General features: G+C 48.9%; 1 protein-coding gene across 1 annotated transcript in view; it reads left to right on the top strand.

The window, feature by feature from the left end:
* FRMPD2 (FERM and PDZ domain containing 2) overlaps positions 1 to 17285 on the top strand; it is a 126593-nt gene that overhangs the window by 25789 nt on the left and 83519 nt on the right. Inside the window, exons 4-10 of the mRNA XM_021676254.2 lie at positions 2925 to 2990; positions 5585 to 5776; positions 7484 to 7616; positions 8271 to 8355; positions 9830 to 9962; positions 11416 to 11487; positions 15614 to 15788. Of these exons, the coding sequence (XP_021531929.2) occupies positions 2925 to 2990; positions 5585 to 5776; positions 7484 to 7616; positions 8271 to 8355; positions 9830 to 9962; positions 11416 to 11487; positions 15614 to 15788 (856 nt within the window). The remainder of the gene's footprint in view (positions 1 to 2924; positions 2991 to 5584; positions 5777 to 7483; positions 7617 to 8270; positions 8356 to 9829; positions 9963 to 11415; positions 11488 to 15613; positions 15789 to 17285) is intronic.

Genomic DNA, 17285 nt, shown 5'->3' with positions numbered 1-17285 from the left:
ATGTCACATACTGAGCCCTGGGATTGGGCTTTCTGCATGATTCCTAATGCCAATGCAACCTGAAAATGCAGGGGAGCTAGCTTCTTATGGAGGAAACTTAGCCAGTGATAGACAAAAGTCTGGAGGGAACTAGAGAATACATTTCCCTCCTCTTTCTCTTGTGGATGACTTTGTGATGTGTAAGCCTTGCAAGCCTTCTAGAGAAGTCCTGAGTGCTAGGAAGCCCTGTCTGCTGCACTTCCTGCTGTGTTCTGTTGCTTGTTGTAAGGAGGTGACCAGCATTTTGACCCTGCATATCACATTGGTCCCTGCCTCCCTTCCCCTTTTCTCTTCACTCTCATTGCCCTGGGCTTGCAGCTCCTGAATGAAGGGTCTGCACTAAACCCTTGCCTCAGGCTCCACTTTTGGATGTACCTGTGTTAATACAGATTTGAGTGCTCCTGGGGCCCTTCCCTAATCATCCCAGCACTCGCTGGTGAGGAACAAGCATCACCCTCCTGATTGCAGGTTGGTCTCCACTGAGTACCTTGTGAAGGCCTAGTCACTCCTCTGCCCAGAGCATCTTTGAGCTAGAAAATAATATGTTTCTCCCTCCTGCATACTTTTCTCCAGGCAGAGGCATGAGGACTCCAATAGTTTCAGGGCTAATAGGCTAAGTTAAGAACTGGGTAAGTGTATTGCTGAGTCCTGGCCAGGAAGATGAGAGGGAGTGTGAGCTGGAAGAGATTCAATGTGAGACTGACTGAGCTCTGAACTAACTAAACTGCTTCTTTTGCTGTTAGTTTAGCACTCTGGGCATATGAAGCATGGCATGTGGAGTGGGCCTTAAGGGGCCAGAGCCGCTAGCCTTAAGCCCTGTTTATTAGGCTAGGAGGCAGAGTCACTAGGTTACTTGATCTCTCCCAGCATCTCTAACACTCAGTTCTGTTCATCACTGTTCTTTTCTATTCATCACAGGCTCTTCTCTTCATCCAACTTGGCCTGGGTCCGTGGCAGGATCAGTTGGGCAACTAGGAGAATGCTCCCTGGACAGGCTGTGCTCAGAATCCTCCCCGAGTCCTGGGCCTTGTTCTGATGCTGGGAGGATGTACCCAGACCCGTCTGCCTGGACCAATATCCTGCCCTAACCAGTGCACTGACATATTTCCCCAACTACTTGGCATCTTAGCCACAGGCACAGGTCAGGTGGAAGGTGTGGGCAGGTCTCTAAGCACAAGTCATCTGTGCTGCCGGTACCCCATCCCATGCTCACGGCAGACATCACCAATCAAACATGGTGTTCTTTCCCACTGAGCCAGGAGTTGCCTTCAAAATCCTTCTCATCAACCCTCTGCTGGCAGTGTCTACCAATGGGCTGAATTTAGAATTTTGGAAGAAGCTTTTTGTCATGTGGCCAAGGCCTTGCCCTAAGAAACTTTTAGACAGAGCCCTTGGAATCCATGTGAGCTTCCAGGTGTAGGTAGTGCCTCTGGCAGGGCTTGGGGTGCAGGAGCTCTGTCTACACCTCAGTCCCTGCAGCTCCACAAGTTTTTATACTCTATTGTGCTGACCATGTGGGAAGACCAGCCTTGCAGGTGGCAGTCACTGCAATTGGTTCTGGGAGCTTGTTGGGCTAATGGGAAAGAAATGGCCATTTGCTAAGTTAACCCTGCTCTTCAAGTCCTTTCTCCGGAAATGGGGATGCAGCTTGTGAGCTTTTTTGCATGGTATCTATGCACGTTCATCTGAGGGGTGGGAGCTGGTTTCAGGATACAATTTCAAGCGAAGATGAGAGCTAATGAATTGGCACAGGTGACATTGAACACATCTTGACTTTGATATATGAACAACCAAAACCAAAAACTAAAACTATTTGTATTAAATCCAGTGGATGGCTCAAATAACTGTGTGTTTTTACATGCCATGTTTCATTACCTCATTGTTTCCTTCTAAAGTTCCAAAAATGATTTCCTGAAAAGAGAGAACTTAAGGGAAATGGGCCTTGTCAGTTATAATAGAAGCCCCACAATAAAAGCCAACTGACATTGATTGAGGACTGGCATAATCCAGAAGCTGTGTAGCCAAGCGGGGACAATTCAAATGCCCGCACCACAGGATTGCAGTGGGAGTAAACACGTTTACATGGGTGAAAGATGTAGAAAGGGCTTGGTACACTGTAAGTGCTCTATGTCCAATAATAGCAATAACAGTAGCAATAATAGTTAATACTACCATCTTCAGGTGCTTCTGACTTAATCTTTATTAGAATTCAGGCAGAATACTCATTTTTAAGATGAAGAAACTGAGGGTCAGAGATGTCAGACAATGCTCTTCCCATGACACCATTTTGCTTTTTGACCAGATATGGTGCTTTTTAATCAGGCTGAACCATAACATGTCATGGAAACAGAAGGCCTAAAATACAGTGGTGAGGACCAAAGATATAGTTCTTAGTTACTTAACAAGAGGTCTAGGGATTGGTCAGCAGCTGATTTATTTCATCAAGGATCCAGGTTGTGTATTTCCATTATACTTTCCCTAGTGTCTGGCTTTCTGTCCTGTGCTTACTGCCTCATTGTCACAGAATGGCTGCGAAGACTCCATGTATCAATCACATCAATGTTCAAGGCAGGAACAAGGGGGAAAGGGTGGGGCCTGTCACATGTGTCCTTTTGTCAGTAAAGCAAAAGCCTTATCAGAAGCCCCCTAACAGATTTCTCTTACACCTTTCACCAAAACTGAGTGTCATGGTTTCTGCTAGAAAGCAAAGTCCTGGCTTTCTAGCCTCTGGAGTAGGAGGTGATAAGGGTTAAGGGAGTTGCAGATGGTGCTGGACTAGCCAGACAACAGTGTCTGCTCATGTAGAAATTGAATGTATTTTCCTTGCAGGACCATGGAATAACGGAGGTGATTGGAATCTAATCATGTCCTCTTCTTTTGGGCAGATGCACGTCTATTCTTTAGGAATGACCCTCTACTGGTCGGCAGGGTTTCATGTTCCGCCAAATCAGGTTTGTAAACAAGATACTCCAAGTCTCGCCAGGCTATGTCTTTGGGTTTATTTAGTGGTTTTCTTCTGACCAAGGACCACATTTACTAAGGACACATATCGACACTCTCTCCTCCTAGGTCCTAAGCAGGCGTTGCAACCTCATTACACAACTCCTTCCTGCTACTGCAGAAGCAACCTCAGAATCCTACTCAACATAGCACTCCAGGCAGCCACAATTTGGGATTGGCAAGCAAGATTGGCCATCTCCACTCAGAGGAAGTATTAATAGCAAGCTAGAGAATTTTATAGACACTGAAGATACAGATTTACATGTATTTTAAAAAGGCTTTAAAACAGCCCTTCCCAAAGTGAGATGCTTCTCTGAGAAAGGCTTCTGTGCTCAACTGATTTGGGTAAACGCTCCCTACAATATCTCCCTCTCAAAGATTTTTAGTTGTTTATTAAAGGCTACGAGAAGGCTTAAAGCTTAGAAACTTTTAAACTTTATCTTGGCGAGGCATGGTGGCTCACGCCTGTAGTCCCAGCACTTTGGAAGGCTAAGACGGGCAGATCACTTGAGCTCAGGAGTTAGAGATCAGCCTGGACAACACGGCAAAACAAAATACAAAAATTAGCTGGTGTGGTGGTGCATGTCTGTAGTCCCAGCTACTCAGGAGGCTAAAGCATAAGAATCACTTAAACCCTGGGGATTGGGAGGGTAAGGTTGCAGTGAGCGGAGATCACACCACTGCACTCCAGCCTGGGCAACAGAGCAAAATTCTGTCTCAAAAAAGAAATACATAAAAATATCCTAACACTTTACACAATTTTCAACTATAGAATATAAATTTTTGTGTACATTTCCATTTGACACCATAACAATTCCTTAGAGACTGGTGCCATAAGAACACATGCTGGAGAGCCCTTCCCAGCTGACCTGGCCAGACTGGCTCCCTCCCTCCTCCTCCCTTCCTTCCTGCCTTTTTTTCTACTCACCCCTACCTGCTCCAATTCAACATCCGGGTGCTTCCTGTGTGGTTTTTCTAAAACAGAGACTAGCTCACGACCACCCTAGCATGCAATCTTTTGTAGCACCTCACTCCCCATGGGATTACCTTCTGGCTTCTCAGTGAAACACACTGGAGCCTAGGATGGGATGTGTCTCAGTGAGACACACCTGCTCCCGTCTAGTTCCCCTTTGGCACTCTGCCACAATCAGGTCTGGCTTCCTGGGTGTGTGTCCTGTGTAATAACACAGGGTCCTGCATTTAGTTTAATGCTATACTCTCACTGTCTTGGAATTCTTAATAATTTTGAACAAGGGACCCCACACTGCCATTTTCCACCTGGGCGCCTGTCCTGCTCATAACCCCTTTCCATTCAGACACGTGCCAGCTCATCTGCACCTTTGTGCCTTTGCACACACTACTCCCTGCACCAGCACCTCACCCCCCACTTTTCTCTTGGTTAACTCTAGTCTGGGCTAAGCCCCTTCCTCTACATTAGTATCATGGCCTGTGCTTCCCAAGGTCAAAGCCTTTGTCATCCTGTATGGTCTTTGTCTCTTTTAGTGACCGTCTCTCTCATCACACTGTTTTTTTCCTGAAAGCAGGGACTGTATCTGGTGTGGCTGCACAGCACCAGGCACAAAAGAGGCCTCTGATTTGCTGTGAAGGCAGGACAGCAGCTTGGCTGTACAGAGCTAGGTACTCACAGCTGCTGCTCCCTGGCAAGAAGCGGTAGTGCAGCCTTTATCTGGAAAGTGATTTGCGGTGTGGGTTGAGCTGGAGGAAAAGTCTGACTTTGAATCTGAATTTGAGACCTTTCTCATCTGAATTGTGGTCATTTAAATGCAGGGGGGAAATGCCCGTCTTTACTAAAAGTACAAAAATTAGCTAGGCCTGGTGGCGGGCACCTGTAATCCCAGCTACTTGGGAGGCTGAGGCAGGGAATTGCTTGAACCCCATAGGTGGAGGTTACAGTGAGCCGAGATTGTGCCACTGCACTCCAGCTTGGTGACAGAGTGAGACTCCATCTCAAAAAAAAAAAAAAATATGCTTCTGTTTTCTTTTGCTCCATGGGTACACATGACATAAAGTTCAAGCAACAGCGATTGAGCGCTTGTGCTCACTGCTGGCTGTACTGAAGTGAACAGGAATAGGCCACAGTCTGTATGTTCCTAGAGCTCACATTCCAGGGGAAAGGCCCAGTGAGACCCCCGGAGTAACTGGAAACAATGACAAGCTGTGCAGGTGAACTTGAGTGAAAGGCTGACCTCTGGTTTGATTTGGGGTGCTTGGCATAGGTGGAAATTCATCTTGTCAAAGCGTCTATTTTTCATGAGCATTCCAAGCACATGCTTGGGCAGAAGGGTGTTCTGGATTAGAAAGTCGCAGACGACACACAACTGACTCGGGGATGATTGCTCTGCACTTGGCGGCCTCAGCGACAGATCTTGTGTCTGTTCTTAAACTCTCCAGAAGGAGCAGGCATCTGCTCTGGTGCTTGTGGGAACAGCCGTTTCCATGTCCCCAAGGCCCACCTGACAAGGTGCTGGCCTCGCAGCAGCAGCTCTGGCTGCTCTACCGTCTCACCTCACCTGTCTGCCTCCAGTCCCTGCAGCTCCGAGAGCCCCTGCACTCCATCCTGCTGACCATGTGTGAAGACCAGCCTCACAGGCGGTGCACGTTGCAATCGGTTCTGGAAGCTTGTTGGGTTCATGAGAAAGAAGTGTCTGTCTACCCAGCCCCTGCTGGTCTCCACATCAGAAGGCTGGTTGGCTTGGTTCTGGGCACCATTTCTGAGGTCAGTAGAGAACTGTGCTTTTCAACCAGTAGCTGCTGGTCATGTGTGGCTATTAAAATTTAAATTAGCTAAATTATAATTAACTAACATAAAATAAAACATTAAATTCATCCATCACATCTGTCACATTTCAAGTGCTCAGTTGCCATTTGTAGCGAGTGATGACCCTATTGGACAGAGTGAATCTAGAACATTCTTGTCTTTGCAGTTCTATTGGGCAGTGCTGGCAAAGACCTTTGGGCAAGCCTCAGTTTCTCACATGGCGAAGACACTTGAGATCTTTGCAACCTCAGTTTCTCACGTGGCTAAGACCCTTGGGATCTTTGCAAGTGCCTCTTTACATAAAGCAATCATGTTGAAAACCCATGATTCAGTTCTCTTATCAAAATTCAACTCTAGGTTCTGTAAAGAAGCCTTCCCTGCCCTTGTTTCTGTGGTCCCTGGCTGCCCTCCTGGCTGCTGGTTTGCACCTGCCGGGGGTCCTTTGTTGTGCTTGTCAAGCTATATTGCTTGCTGCCTGTCCTCTCCCCAGTGCTCAGCAGGGAGCCTGATGCATAGCAGGCGTTTGACTTAGGTTGGATTCTGTCCAAGCTAACCCAGAGACAGGGATTCTTGTGCAAGTTATTTATTGGGGAAATGCTCCTGGGAGAGGGGAGTGATGGTGGCACAGCTGACAAGCTGCAGGATATATTCTCAGCTGGAGACAGCCCCAGCCTGGCCCCCTGGAGAGCTCTGGTGCAGGAATGGCATCATGGAGTTGGTCCCTTATGAGACCAGGGCAGAACTGGGATAGGGTGGGTGAGTGCAGTGCCTATGGCACAAAATGCAAGGAAGTTTGTATTTGGGAGGAACCAGAGACAATAGAGACTAGTTGGGTGGTTGCACTTGTCCAGGGACAAGTTGGAGGATTGAGACCAGGATTAATGATGGGCCATGTGGGTGGAGACGAGGGGACAGCTGGGTGGGACAGTGGCAACAGTCAACCAGAGAAGCCCTCTTCCATCAGAGAAGGCCTCCTTCTTGGATCCCTTCTCTCTTGGCATGGGAGCATGTGGCTCCTATGAATTGAGCCAGAAGGTTTGGTGGAAGAAGTGGGCTATATTTATCCAAAAGATATTAAAGTCTACCATCCACTGGTGTGTCATTGTCTTGGGCTAGACGCTGTGTTGACCTGCAGCATTTCCATCAGGGACCCGCAAAGTAGATGTCAGTCACTTAGTCCACATTCACTGGGGCACTGGGATAGGTGTGTGACGGCGGTGCATAAAGCACACAGTGATATCGGGGGAGACAGACAAGCAGCACCCTCATGGAACATGGTGTAATAGAGCCAGGTGTGAGTGCAGTGATACGGGAAGGTGATCAGAGGGCAGACGTGGAGACGCTTAGTAGAGAGGATGCAGCTCTGGGTCTTATGGGCACGGAGGAGCTTCTGGGGAGACCCTAGCCATGGAGGGAATGGATGTGCAAGAGCACAGATGTGTGTGAGTGCGCGGGTCTGGAGTGGGGAGGTGAAGGGCCTTCAGGGCGCATGCGGGGGTGGGTACAGAGCACATTCTGGGTGCCAGAGAACAACACATCATTAGGTGCTCACCATATAGGGCAGACAATTCCACACTGATGCAGTCTGACAGTCAGTTTGCATGTGTCTGTCAAATGCCCCCTCCTTATCTTGGGATGTGGATGTGTGATGCACTGGACCCCCAGGTGGAGAAAAGAGTTGTGGAGGAAAGCTCCTGTGTGCAGCAGAACAGAAGCTACCTGCTCAGGAAGAGGCTGCATGGGACAAGCAGTGAGAGCCCAGCGGCACAGGCCTCAGAGTGTCTACATCCTTGCAGAGGTGGGTATGTACCCTGAGCAGTCCCTGCGTGGGCCGGTGGTACCCATTCTATTGTTTCCTGCCCTGTGTGGGCCACACATCCACATTGTGATGGCAGAGAAAGCCCATGTAAGCACTCTTTCAGGAAGCCCCTGGAGAGAAGGGGCTGAGCTTAGGACCCACCCGTGTTCCCGGGAAAGTCTCATTTGGGGACACGACTTAACAGTTATTTATATCAAATGAAAACTTTAAAAATTACTTCTAACTGCAAGCTGAGAAAATCCAAATTAAAACAAACAACAAGAAAAGAAAAACTTGATTTTTTTTTTCAGTTATTATTATGGGTGTGTAAAAAAAGAGTGGTTTTTGGAATAATCTTCAAATCTTCTGTCTACTTTTCAACTAAATCTGAGCTTTTTTAAAAAAAGTTAATGATATTGTTTGTTGTCTCTAAAACAAGGTGCAGTTTTCTATTAGGTTTTATCTTCCCTTGTAACCCCCTGTAACTGTCATTTCTGGTTTCTACATGAGGAAACAGATTCAGAGAGGTTTAGTAATTTCACCAAGGTCACACAGCTAGTAAGTCATGATGCCATTCAGGCTCTGGGATGCCTGATTAAAGAAAGCTGTGATCTTGGCTTCTGCCCCTTGCCCTCTACCATGCTGTTTGGTTAGTTTCAGAAGGAAGCACGGAGGCCCAGCACTCTCCAGAGCCCCATTGGAGCACCTCACACAGTCACTGCAGCCTCCTCGTTAACCGGTAAGCAGCAGGCCCTGCAGGGTGCTGGGAACTTGATGTGAGACCTGGGTGTGGGGGCTACTGTACCCCGTTTCTTCACTGATGATTAACGAGAAGCCTCTTGCTCCTCCAGAAAATGCCAGCCCTATTTCATTAGCAGACGGAGAAACCACATTTAAGCAGATCTGAAGCCACGGCGATGAGAGGCCTGGTGGCGGCTGTCCTGTCTGGGCATCCCGCCTCCTCTGGGAGCCATGCTCAGGCTGAGTGGCCTGGCGGAACAGCAACATGCCTCAATACTGTTGCCATTGTCCTTGCCATACCATGCTGCATAACAAGCAACCACAAAACACAGTCGCCAAAAGCAACCATTATATATTTAGCTTATGATTCTGTGAGTTGGCAATTTAGGCTGTGCTCAGCTGGAAGGTCTTCTAGACTCTGCTGAAAGCCTTCCTGCACCTGTGACTATATCTGCAGCTCAGCTAGACAGCTTCTCCTGGGCAGTGGATGGCCATTGTCTGGGGAGCTCTGGCTCTCCTCCACCAGCAGGTCAGCCTGGGATTGTTCTCATGACAATGGCAGAACTGGGGGGGGGAGGGGAGAGAGAGAGAGAGAGAGAGAGAGAGAGAGAGAGAGAGAGAGAGAGAGAAAGAGAGGAGAGCGAAGTGCATAAAGCCTCCAGAACTGGCCTTCCACCATTTCTGCATCATTCTGTTGGCCAAATCAAGCCTAAAGGCCAGTCCCATTTCGAGGAGTAGGAAATAGACTCCATCTCTTGATGGCAGGAGGATCCAAAGTCGGATTGCAAAGGGTACAGATCAAGGAGAAGAACTGTGGAAATTTTTGCAATTGTCTAACTTAGGATGCTTGAATCAGATCAAAACCTGGATGGGCTCATATCTTCCTGGACCTGGAGCCTTGTTCATTTTGAAGTTTGGATGATTTATTTATTCGCATATTGACCTGTTGAGGGAGGGCTGTCACAGTGTCTTGTCATAGTTGATGTCAAACCCACAGCTGGAACCCTGATTGGATATTGCACAGTTTATCTTGTAATATTTTTTCCTGCCATTTAACACTTTATTTTCCCAATGAAGACAATTTTTACACCCGATTCCATAAACAATATATTTTATTGTGAAAATATTTTGAACAATATATCAAATTCTAAAGAAGCCAGAACCCCTGTGATCCCATGACCTGCTGGGTGGTTGCTCTAGATCTGGGGTCCTGACACCACAAACAGAGACGCAGAGCCATTGGGTAGAGAAGTTGACTGTGCCTTACACCTCCAACCCCACCACGCCCCAGTGGCGGTGCAGCCTGACTTCTCCAGGCCTCAGCTTCCCCTACTTGAAAAGTGGATGTAACTCCCCCATAGGTGGGGGGAGAAGGTGACATGCATCAGTGGGTGCACCCTGCCAAGCTGAGCCCCTGTGTGGGTGGCCTTCATGCAATGGAAGCACTTCACCCTTTCTCAACCCCTGTTCAGCACTCTTCCAGGGGCAGATCCCCAGCACCAACAGGAGGGCCGGCGGCTCAGCTCTGGATCTGTGTACTCGGCAGCAGACAGCTCATGGCCAACAACTCCTTCTCAAAGGGGTTTTCTGCAAAGAAGGAGCAAGGTGAGCAAAAGAAGACTGAAGGGTACTCCTCAAGGAGGCTTGAGCAGGGAACTACGGGTGGCTGGCACAGAGGCTGAAAATGGGCAGGGTCTTCTGGGGGGCAACTTCCCTGGGCTGAGGTTTATAGGATTAGACTAATATAAACCTGAAATTTGCAACTTAGGACATAGGCATTCACTGAGTGGCCTCACTGGGGCAGGATCTGTGGGGGACACTGTGTGCGATGTAGGGTTGAAGATGCTGTGTCCCACCCCACGGGAAATTTGCAGCCACTCGTGCACAGGGCAGTGGCAGAGCATGCTACGTGATTCGAGAGCTGACAGACAGAATGTGTTTGGAAGGGGCCCGCACAGGTGAAAGGCAGGAGCACAGAATTGGGGCTGCAGGGAGGGGCTTCTTTAGGGAGGAGAGAGCTGCCCTTCCAGCTGGGTAACCCTAAGAGGGTAACAGGGTTGGGGGAGTGTGCCAGTCTGTCTGTCAACATTATTTAAAGCCCCTCAACTGAACTGAGCTCCAAATAGCCTCAGGATGTCCCCCTCCCTATTAGCCTATGGTTCCCATACCCTGGCCCAGCCCACACTGCCGTCCTAGGCCCCTCTCTGGCCTCCATGAACTTGGTGGAGAGCATGAAGAGGGCTTCTGAGAAGACTTGTTCACCTCCTTTGGCCTTTCTTTCTGATCATTCACCAAAGATACTTCTATTGGGAACTGTTGCAGGACACAAGCCACCTCTGGGCTAGAATTTTGGCCTCTTGGGACAAGAGTCCTGCTAGGTACTCTTGGGGGCACTATAGAAGCGCCACCCAACCCTATCACTTGCTGGTTGTATGACTCAGGTGAGCTTCTCAACCTTTTTTTTTTTTTTTTACAGGTGAGGAGCCTCAATTTCCTCACCTGTAAAATGGGTTGAGAATATGCACCCTGCAGGGTGATAACTGGATCTAGCTAATGATGGGTATTGTAGTATTTCCTGGGTCAAGTGTAATACATATATAGTGAGAACAAGAGCTGCCCACTAAGCTATTGATTCAACATCTAGAGCTAGAAAAACATGTCAGCTTATCTAAATCTAAAACTATTTTTGTTTTAAAAACATTTTTATTGCATATATATTTATATATATAATACATTTTATACTTTTGATACATACAAAAGCTGTAATGCTGTGTGAATTATGAAACTTAGAATTCAACCCGAATACCCCCGTACCCAATTTAAGAGCCAGAAAGTTGCTGATACCTTATACCTACCTGTAAGACTTCTGTTCCAAGATGCGCAGTTCAGCTGGGGTCTCAGCCCAGGTCAGCCCCATCTCAGCTGAAACCTGTTTCTTGCTGGCTCTGGGGAATGTGTGCTGCTGGGGGCTGAAGAGGTGCATCATGGAGGAAGCCCAGACCCAAATCCTGTAACCTGTCCTCTTCTTTACCATATGTGACTGAGGGTTGTCCTCCAGTTTTCCAGGCCGGAGTTTGTCCTGCTGGCTGGAGAGGCCCCCGTGACCCTACATCTGCCGGGATCAGTTGTGGTAACTCCTGGGCTAGACTGGGTGGGGATGGAGGGTGGAGAGGGAAGTGGACAGGTGCAGGAGGCCAATTGTGTCTGAATGGGGTCTCACATGGGGACATCCCAGTGGCATTCAGTTTCTCCCAGACCCCTGCCAGAACCACCACTGCCTTTCACTGCTGCTGTTTGTCCTTCAGCCTATTAAAGGGTCCCCCCTGTGGCTTCCAGCTGAGTCCTCCTGGCCCTCCCAGCCTCAGCTAGGGAATGCTGTGAAACATCTACCATCTAAAATACTGCTGGGCACTATTCTAGGCCCCCATCTATGCCACAAATGCAACAGAGTCCTTTTCATGTGGAGATGACATTCTAGAAGTAGGAGGCAAAGACAGACACATAAATATAAAAGAATACCAGGTAGTGATCCATGCAAAAAAAAAAAAATGAAGAAGCGAAGAGGGTGGAGCTGGAGCATGGCAGGTGTTGGGAGGGAGAGTGTGCTCTTTTAGATGGGAAAGCGGCTCTGGGAAGGCATCTTACGAACAGAGATGGGTTTAAGAGAGGAGTGAGCCATGTGGGCTTTTCAGGAAGGGCAAATGCTGCATAGCTGTCCCTTCCCTGCCCCAGAGCCTGAGCATATCCCCTGAAGAACCCCATGCATGGCTGGTCTCACCCTGCGCTCCCCAGGATGTATCTGTCCATGTTCAGGCCCATATCTCTGTTGTGCAGGGCCCAGCTAGGGCCGGAGGCTTCTTAGTCATTGTTGAGTATTTGCATGTGAGCCTTGCCCAACTCTCCGACCCCCCGGGGCCAGAAGCGCACACATTGTCAGCGTGGCTCTCTGGGCCTCCTGGAGGCAGGGCTGGAGTGGGGCGTGGCTAACTGGCTCTCTCCTCCCAGGTTCCTGCATCGCCCACCGCTTGTCCTTCCTGCACAGAAGAGCACCAGTGAGCCCACCTCTGGCTCATTCCAGCAAAATCCCATTGAATCCCAGCTTCCATACACCCCCCTGTCAAGGGGACTTCTGTTGCAGTGCACTGACATCATTTCCCCCACACCTAAGTCCTGAAAATGTCTAAGCAAACTGGTCAGTGCAAGTGGGATGCCTGCCCGAATGGGGCCTCCAATTCCTATGCAATGACCAACTGCATCAATTCATACAGCAAATGCTGACTGGGCACCCACTGTGTGCCTGGTCCACCTGCATTGGCACAAAAAGCATGAAGTGGGATATGATTTTTACACCCCAAGTATGCAAGATTGAGTTACCCAAAGCATGAAAATGTTGAATGTAAGGAGGCTGGTGTGTGAGAGATTGGGGGTGTCAGGATGTCTCACTCCGGGGGTCTACAACCTTCTGAGGACACTTCCTATACCGGGCTTGCAGGTCAGAGGGCCATGGCCCCCTCAGGCCTGTCCCACCTCTGCCCATCCCCTTCAAGCCACCTGCCCTCAGCTGAGGGGAAGAAGGGACAATTCACCCAGGGACCCCTTCCTGACATCCCTGTGGTCACATGGCTTAGGTGACTGTAGACTCCTCTACCCACCAGGTGGATGGGCCAGACCTGCCGTGATGGGGGCCAGCTTCCCCCGCTTTGCGGGAAGTACCAAGACTCCAGGTGATGGGAACGGAGCTGTTGTCCCAGTTCTGTACGGGGCGGGCATCTTGACATGCACACCAGGTCTAGGAGCCTATTTGTAATCCTAAGAGTGGCTCTTGAATGCTAGCCTCTAGGAAGATGCCAGAGGGTGTGAGAGTGACCGAGGGCTCCCCTAGTAAAAGACTTTTTGGACCTCTGTCCCTTACCTGGGAAAGGGGAGGCTCCATGTCAGGGGTTTCCTGTGTCACTCTGTGTGCCTGGCTTGGGCTGGAGCATTTGCCCTTGTTGTTTTAGCTCCTCCCATCCTGTCCCCAGGGCCCTCAGTCAGTGTAGCTCCCTATCTCTCCCTCCTAGTGGAGTCCTTTGTACACACACCCTTTCCTTCTGCTTCCCTGCGGGTGTTGGGAACAAAACAGATTTCCCTTACGGCATGACTGTCCCGTGGGAAACGCTGGCAAATAGGCTCACTGCAATGTGAAGAGGCAGCACCCTCTGTTCAAAAGTGCCACCGTAGGAACTAAAATATTAAACATTTTCCTTTATTCTCCATATATGCTTTCTCTGTCTCAACACGTCACGGTATTTTTAGTTTTTATTTGCTCTTTAACATCACATTCTCTTGGGCATAGGGATATTCACAGGGTAGACAGAGACCCTTGCAGGTACCTGGGGCCCTGCCCTGTGACTTTGCCACACCAGCTGCTGGATCCATATGCCATGTCCCAAGCAGGGTGGAAAAGCCCAAGCTCCCTTCCCATGACTCTGCTGCCCCAGCCCAGACAATCGGTGGTCCCCCAAGGAGTTACACGCTTTGTATGGAGATGCATTTGGTACCTGGCTTAGGAGCTGGGTGGGTGAGAGGCTTGTCCCTGCTGAATTGCCCAGGGAAAGAGCTTTGGTGCTGCTGGCCCAGGGTAGGGACAGCCACTGTCATGGGTGCTCTGACATGCCTTTTGTGCATGTGCCTGCCTAGGAACCCTCCTCTACCAGCCCCCTGAGGAGGGCATCACTAGGGGACAGTGACAGCCATGGCTGCCCTCAGTGGAGGACAGCAGAGGTCTCTGTGTGGGGCGGACAAAGGGGCAGGGGAGGCTGGGCCAGGCCTGGGGATCCAGAGAGCAGAGAAGTTGGCAGCCAGAACCCTCCAGGGAGGAGGGGAGGCAGGACTACTGAGAGTCCCAGCTTTGTACACACGCTCATTGTCCTGGGGACTTCACTCCAAAAATACACATTCCAAGACACAACTATTAAGAGTTCCCAGAGGGCAGCTTCAGAGCACTGGACTCAAGCAGGAGGTCATACTGGGCAACCCTCTCAAAAAGCAGCTGGGATTTCTGCAGGGGAAAGAAGTGGGTCATACCTGCCTCCCAGCCTTCCCTGCCCTCAAAGAGTCACCTTGGGAAGCTTTACAAGATACTGATTTCCCAGGCCTTGTGCCAGACTGATGGAACCATCTTGGGGGTGGCCCCCTCACCTCTCAGATGACTCAGGTGTGCAGCAAGAGTGGGAACCAAGGTGGCATGGAGCGTGCCTGTGTAATCAGCCCTGCCCAGCAGCAGGTGGGAAAGCCCCTCCCACAGTGTCCTTGGATCTGCTCTGACCCCTGCAGTGTGTAGGCTGCCCCTGGGTGCCAGGAAGGTCAGGGTGTGCCGCAGGCATGGTCTCGATGGCACTAAAGCCACACATGCTAGTATCTGTCCATGACTGCCTTCTAAAGAGAACTTCTCAGGGGAGGTCCAGGCTCACTTTGGGACATGGGGATACTAAGGAAGAGTCACAGACAAGGGCTCCAGAGCCTGACCTGAGAGAACCACAGGAGTCTGCCACACGGGGAAGGAGCAAAAGAGCCCTGGGGGCAGTGGGTATTATATGTGCAAAGACACAGGCAGAATGGCCTAGGCAGCTGCAGGGTGACGAACTGTCCAGGGGGCTGAGCCAAGGTGACGGTGACCCGGGTGGGGCTGTGGTGGGAGATGAAGAGGCAGAAGGCAGACTCTGGAGGCTCATTGGCTCTGCTGACCCATTTCTAGAGTCTAGATAATCCACTTGCTCCAGCTCTGTCTCTTCGTTGGATCTATACCCACCCAAGTTCGCTTTGAAGTTTATAATTAATTAACCTGTGCTCTGTTGGAGTCTGAGAAGACAGTATCAGATTGACAGATTGATCCAGGGCCATATGATTCATTCATGAGGGCCCTGGGTGGTCCTCTTAAGAAGCAGAGCCCAAGGGGCAGCTGGAATTTCTGCAGGGGAAAGATATCAGTCAGATGGGCCTCCCAACCTGCCTGGCCCCTGCTGAGCCTGATGGAAGGCTCAGATTTGAGTCCATTTCCTGCCTTACAAACTGTGCAACTCCTGGGAAAGAGTCTTACCGTTTCTGAGCCTCAGTTTCTCATCAGCTGCATAGGAATTTTAAATGTACTCATCTCTTAGAGTTGTTTGTCAATTAAATGAGACAGTGTGTGTAAAGTGCTTAGTACAGTAACCAGCACACACTAAAGGCTCAATGACTTATAATTATAGTATAATTGATAGTATTGTTGTTTTCAGACCAAAAAAGGGAAATCCTATTTGGCTCTCAGCGACCTCTGTGTGGTCCTGCTGAACGGGCAGCGCCTGGAGGTAAAATGTGATGTCGAGTCAACAGTGGGAGCTGTCTTCAATGCTGTGACATCCTTTGCCAACCTCGAGGAACTCACCTACTTTGGCTTGGCTTATATGAAAGGTAAGCATCTCTTGGGTAGCTCACAGCTGGCATGGTGCCTCCAGTAACTCGGGTATCTGGATACCTGAGCTCTGTTTCTTCTGGGAAAACTGAGACTTGGGTGCCTCCCTTTGTACACGGAGACATTAGTTAGCATGACAAGAGCTTCAAGTACTTATGGATAAAGCATCAAGCAAGTGCAGAAGATTATCAGGAAATAATGAATGTCGGATGTGGGTTTCTGTGGCTTGCTGAATCTGGATCATCGATCTCAGTGCACTGAAGTTAGACAAGCAAGCAAATGTTAAAAGCATTTCCATCTAACGATGCAGGACTAATGGGGACTCAGTACCCTGACCCCAGGAGCCTAATTAATATTCTAATCTAAATATCCAAAAAAAAGGGTTTCTATGCCTTTTTCTCTCTCTGACATTCCATTAGAGACTCTCTATTTCTGCTGTCAACCTAAAACAGCAGAGAGAGACAGGCTCTCCAAAGAATGAGTTTATTTGGGAATTAGTAGGAGATTGCAATCTGGGATCCACATGCTGTAGTGAACTATAGATGCATCTGAGGAGGTTGGGCAAGGGCAAGCCTTTATAGAAAAAAGAGAGAAGTACATGTGAGTTGTTTTGAAACAAAAAGATGATTGGTTTCGAGGGCTTCTTGTGGGAGTTGACATTAGTTCATTAGTGGGAATAGTGTTAGGCAAGTGTTCTGTGTGAGTGGCTAGCTGTCCTTGTGTGGCTAGCTGTTCTTGTGCTGCTGGCTGTCCTTGTGTGACTCATGTTGCAAGCTGTGATTTGGAAAAAAATTGCTATGGTATTTTTCAGTACAGGCGTAGCACATGAATGACCCTCCCTCATGGCTCCCAGCTTCATTAAAGTAGGGTTAAATATAAGTGACTTATTTTCGTATTGATAATGTATTTTCCCTTTCGATCACATTATTGCTCTGAAAGCATATCTACTGGATCATCCTGTGGTTATGTTTTGATTGTTCCTCAGTGCTGGGATGGATCTGTCCTCGTTATTCTAGTCCCACGTTGAAGGGAAATGACCAGCAAGTAGGAGCTGATGTCAAAACCTCCTTCAGCTTTATTTAAGCAACACGGAGGTTTGGAAGGAGTGGCTCTGAGGCTAAGTATGTCTGGAGTTCATCGTTCTGTTTCATAGGTGTTGGTTGTCATTTTGAAGCACTAGACCAGCAATGGGCATTTTGATGAACTCTGTGTAGCCCACACATCAGGCAGGAGACTTGTTCCTAGAATTTTACATTGAGTTGTCCAGCTTCAGTTTATAGGGCTTTAAGAACAGAGCAGTTCTTGTTCTTAGCTGAAGAGCCGTAGCCAGATATTGGAGGAAACAAGTAGAATTCAGGGTCCAGTTCAGTCATCACGTAGATTAGAAACACACAAAAGCAATGAACAGGGCTATAGTCAAATAACAGGTGTAATACAGTTTTCACCTTCCTTCAGAAGCGTAATTTCTTTTCCAAAGTTATCCTCATTTTTACTAA

Source organism: Aotus nancymaae, unplaced genomic scaffold (assembly GCF_030222135.1).
Source record: "Aotus nancymaae isolate 86718 unplaced genomic scaffold, 86718_ANA_hifiasm-v0.15.2.pri h1tg000099l, whole genome shotgun sequence".
NCBI lineage: Eukaryota > Metazoa > Chordata > Mammalia > Primates > Aotidae > Aotus > Aotus nancymaae.
The sequence above is the reverse complement of the archived record's forward strand: the minus strand, read 5'-3'. Positions and strand labels throughout refer to the sequence as shown.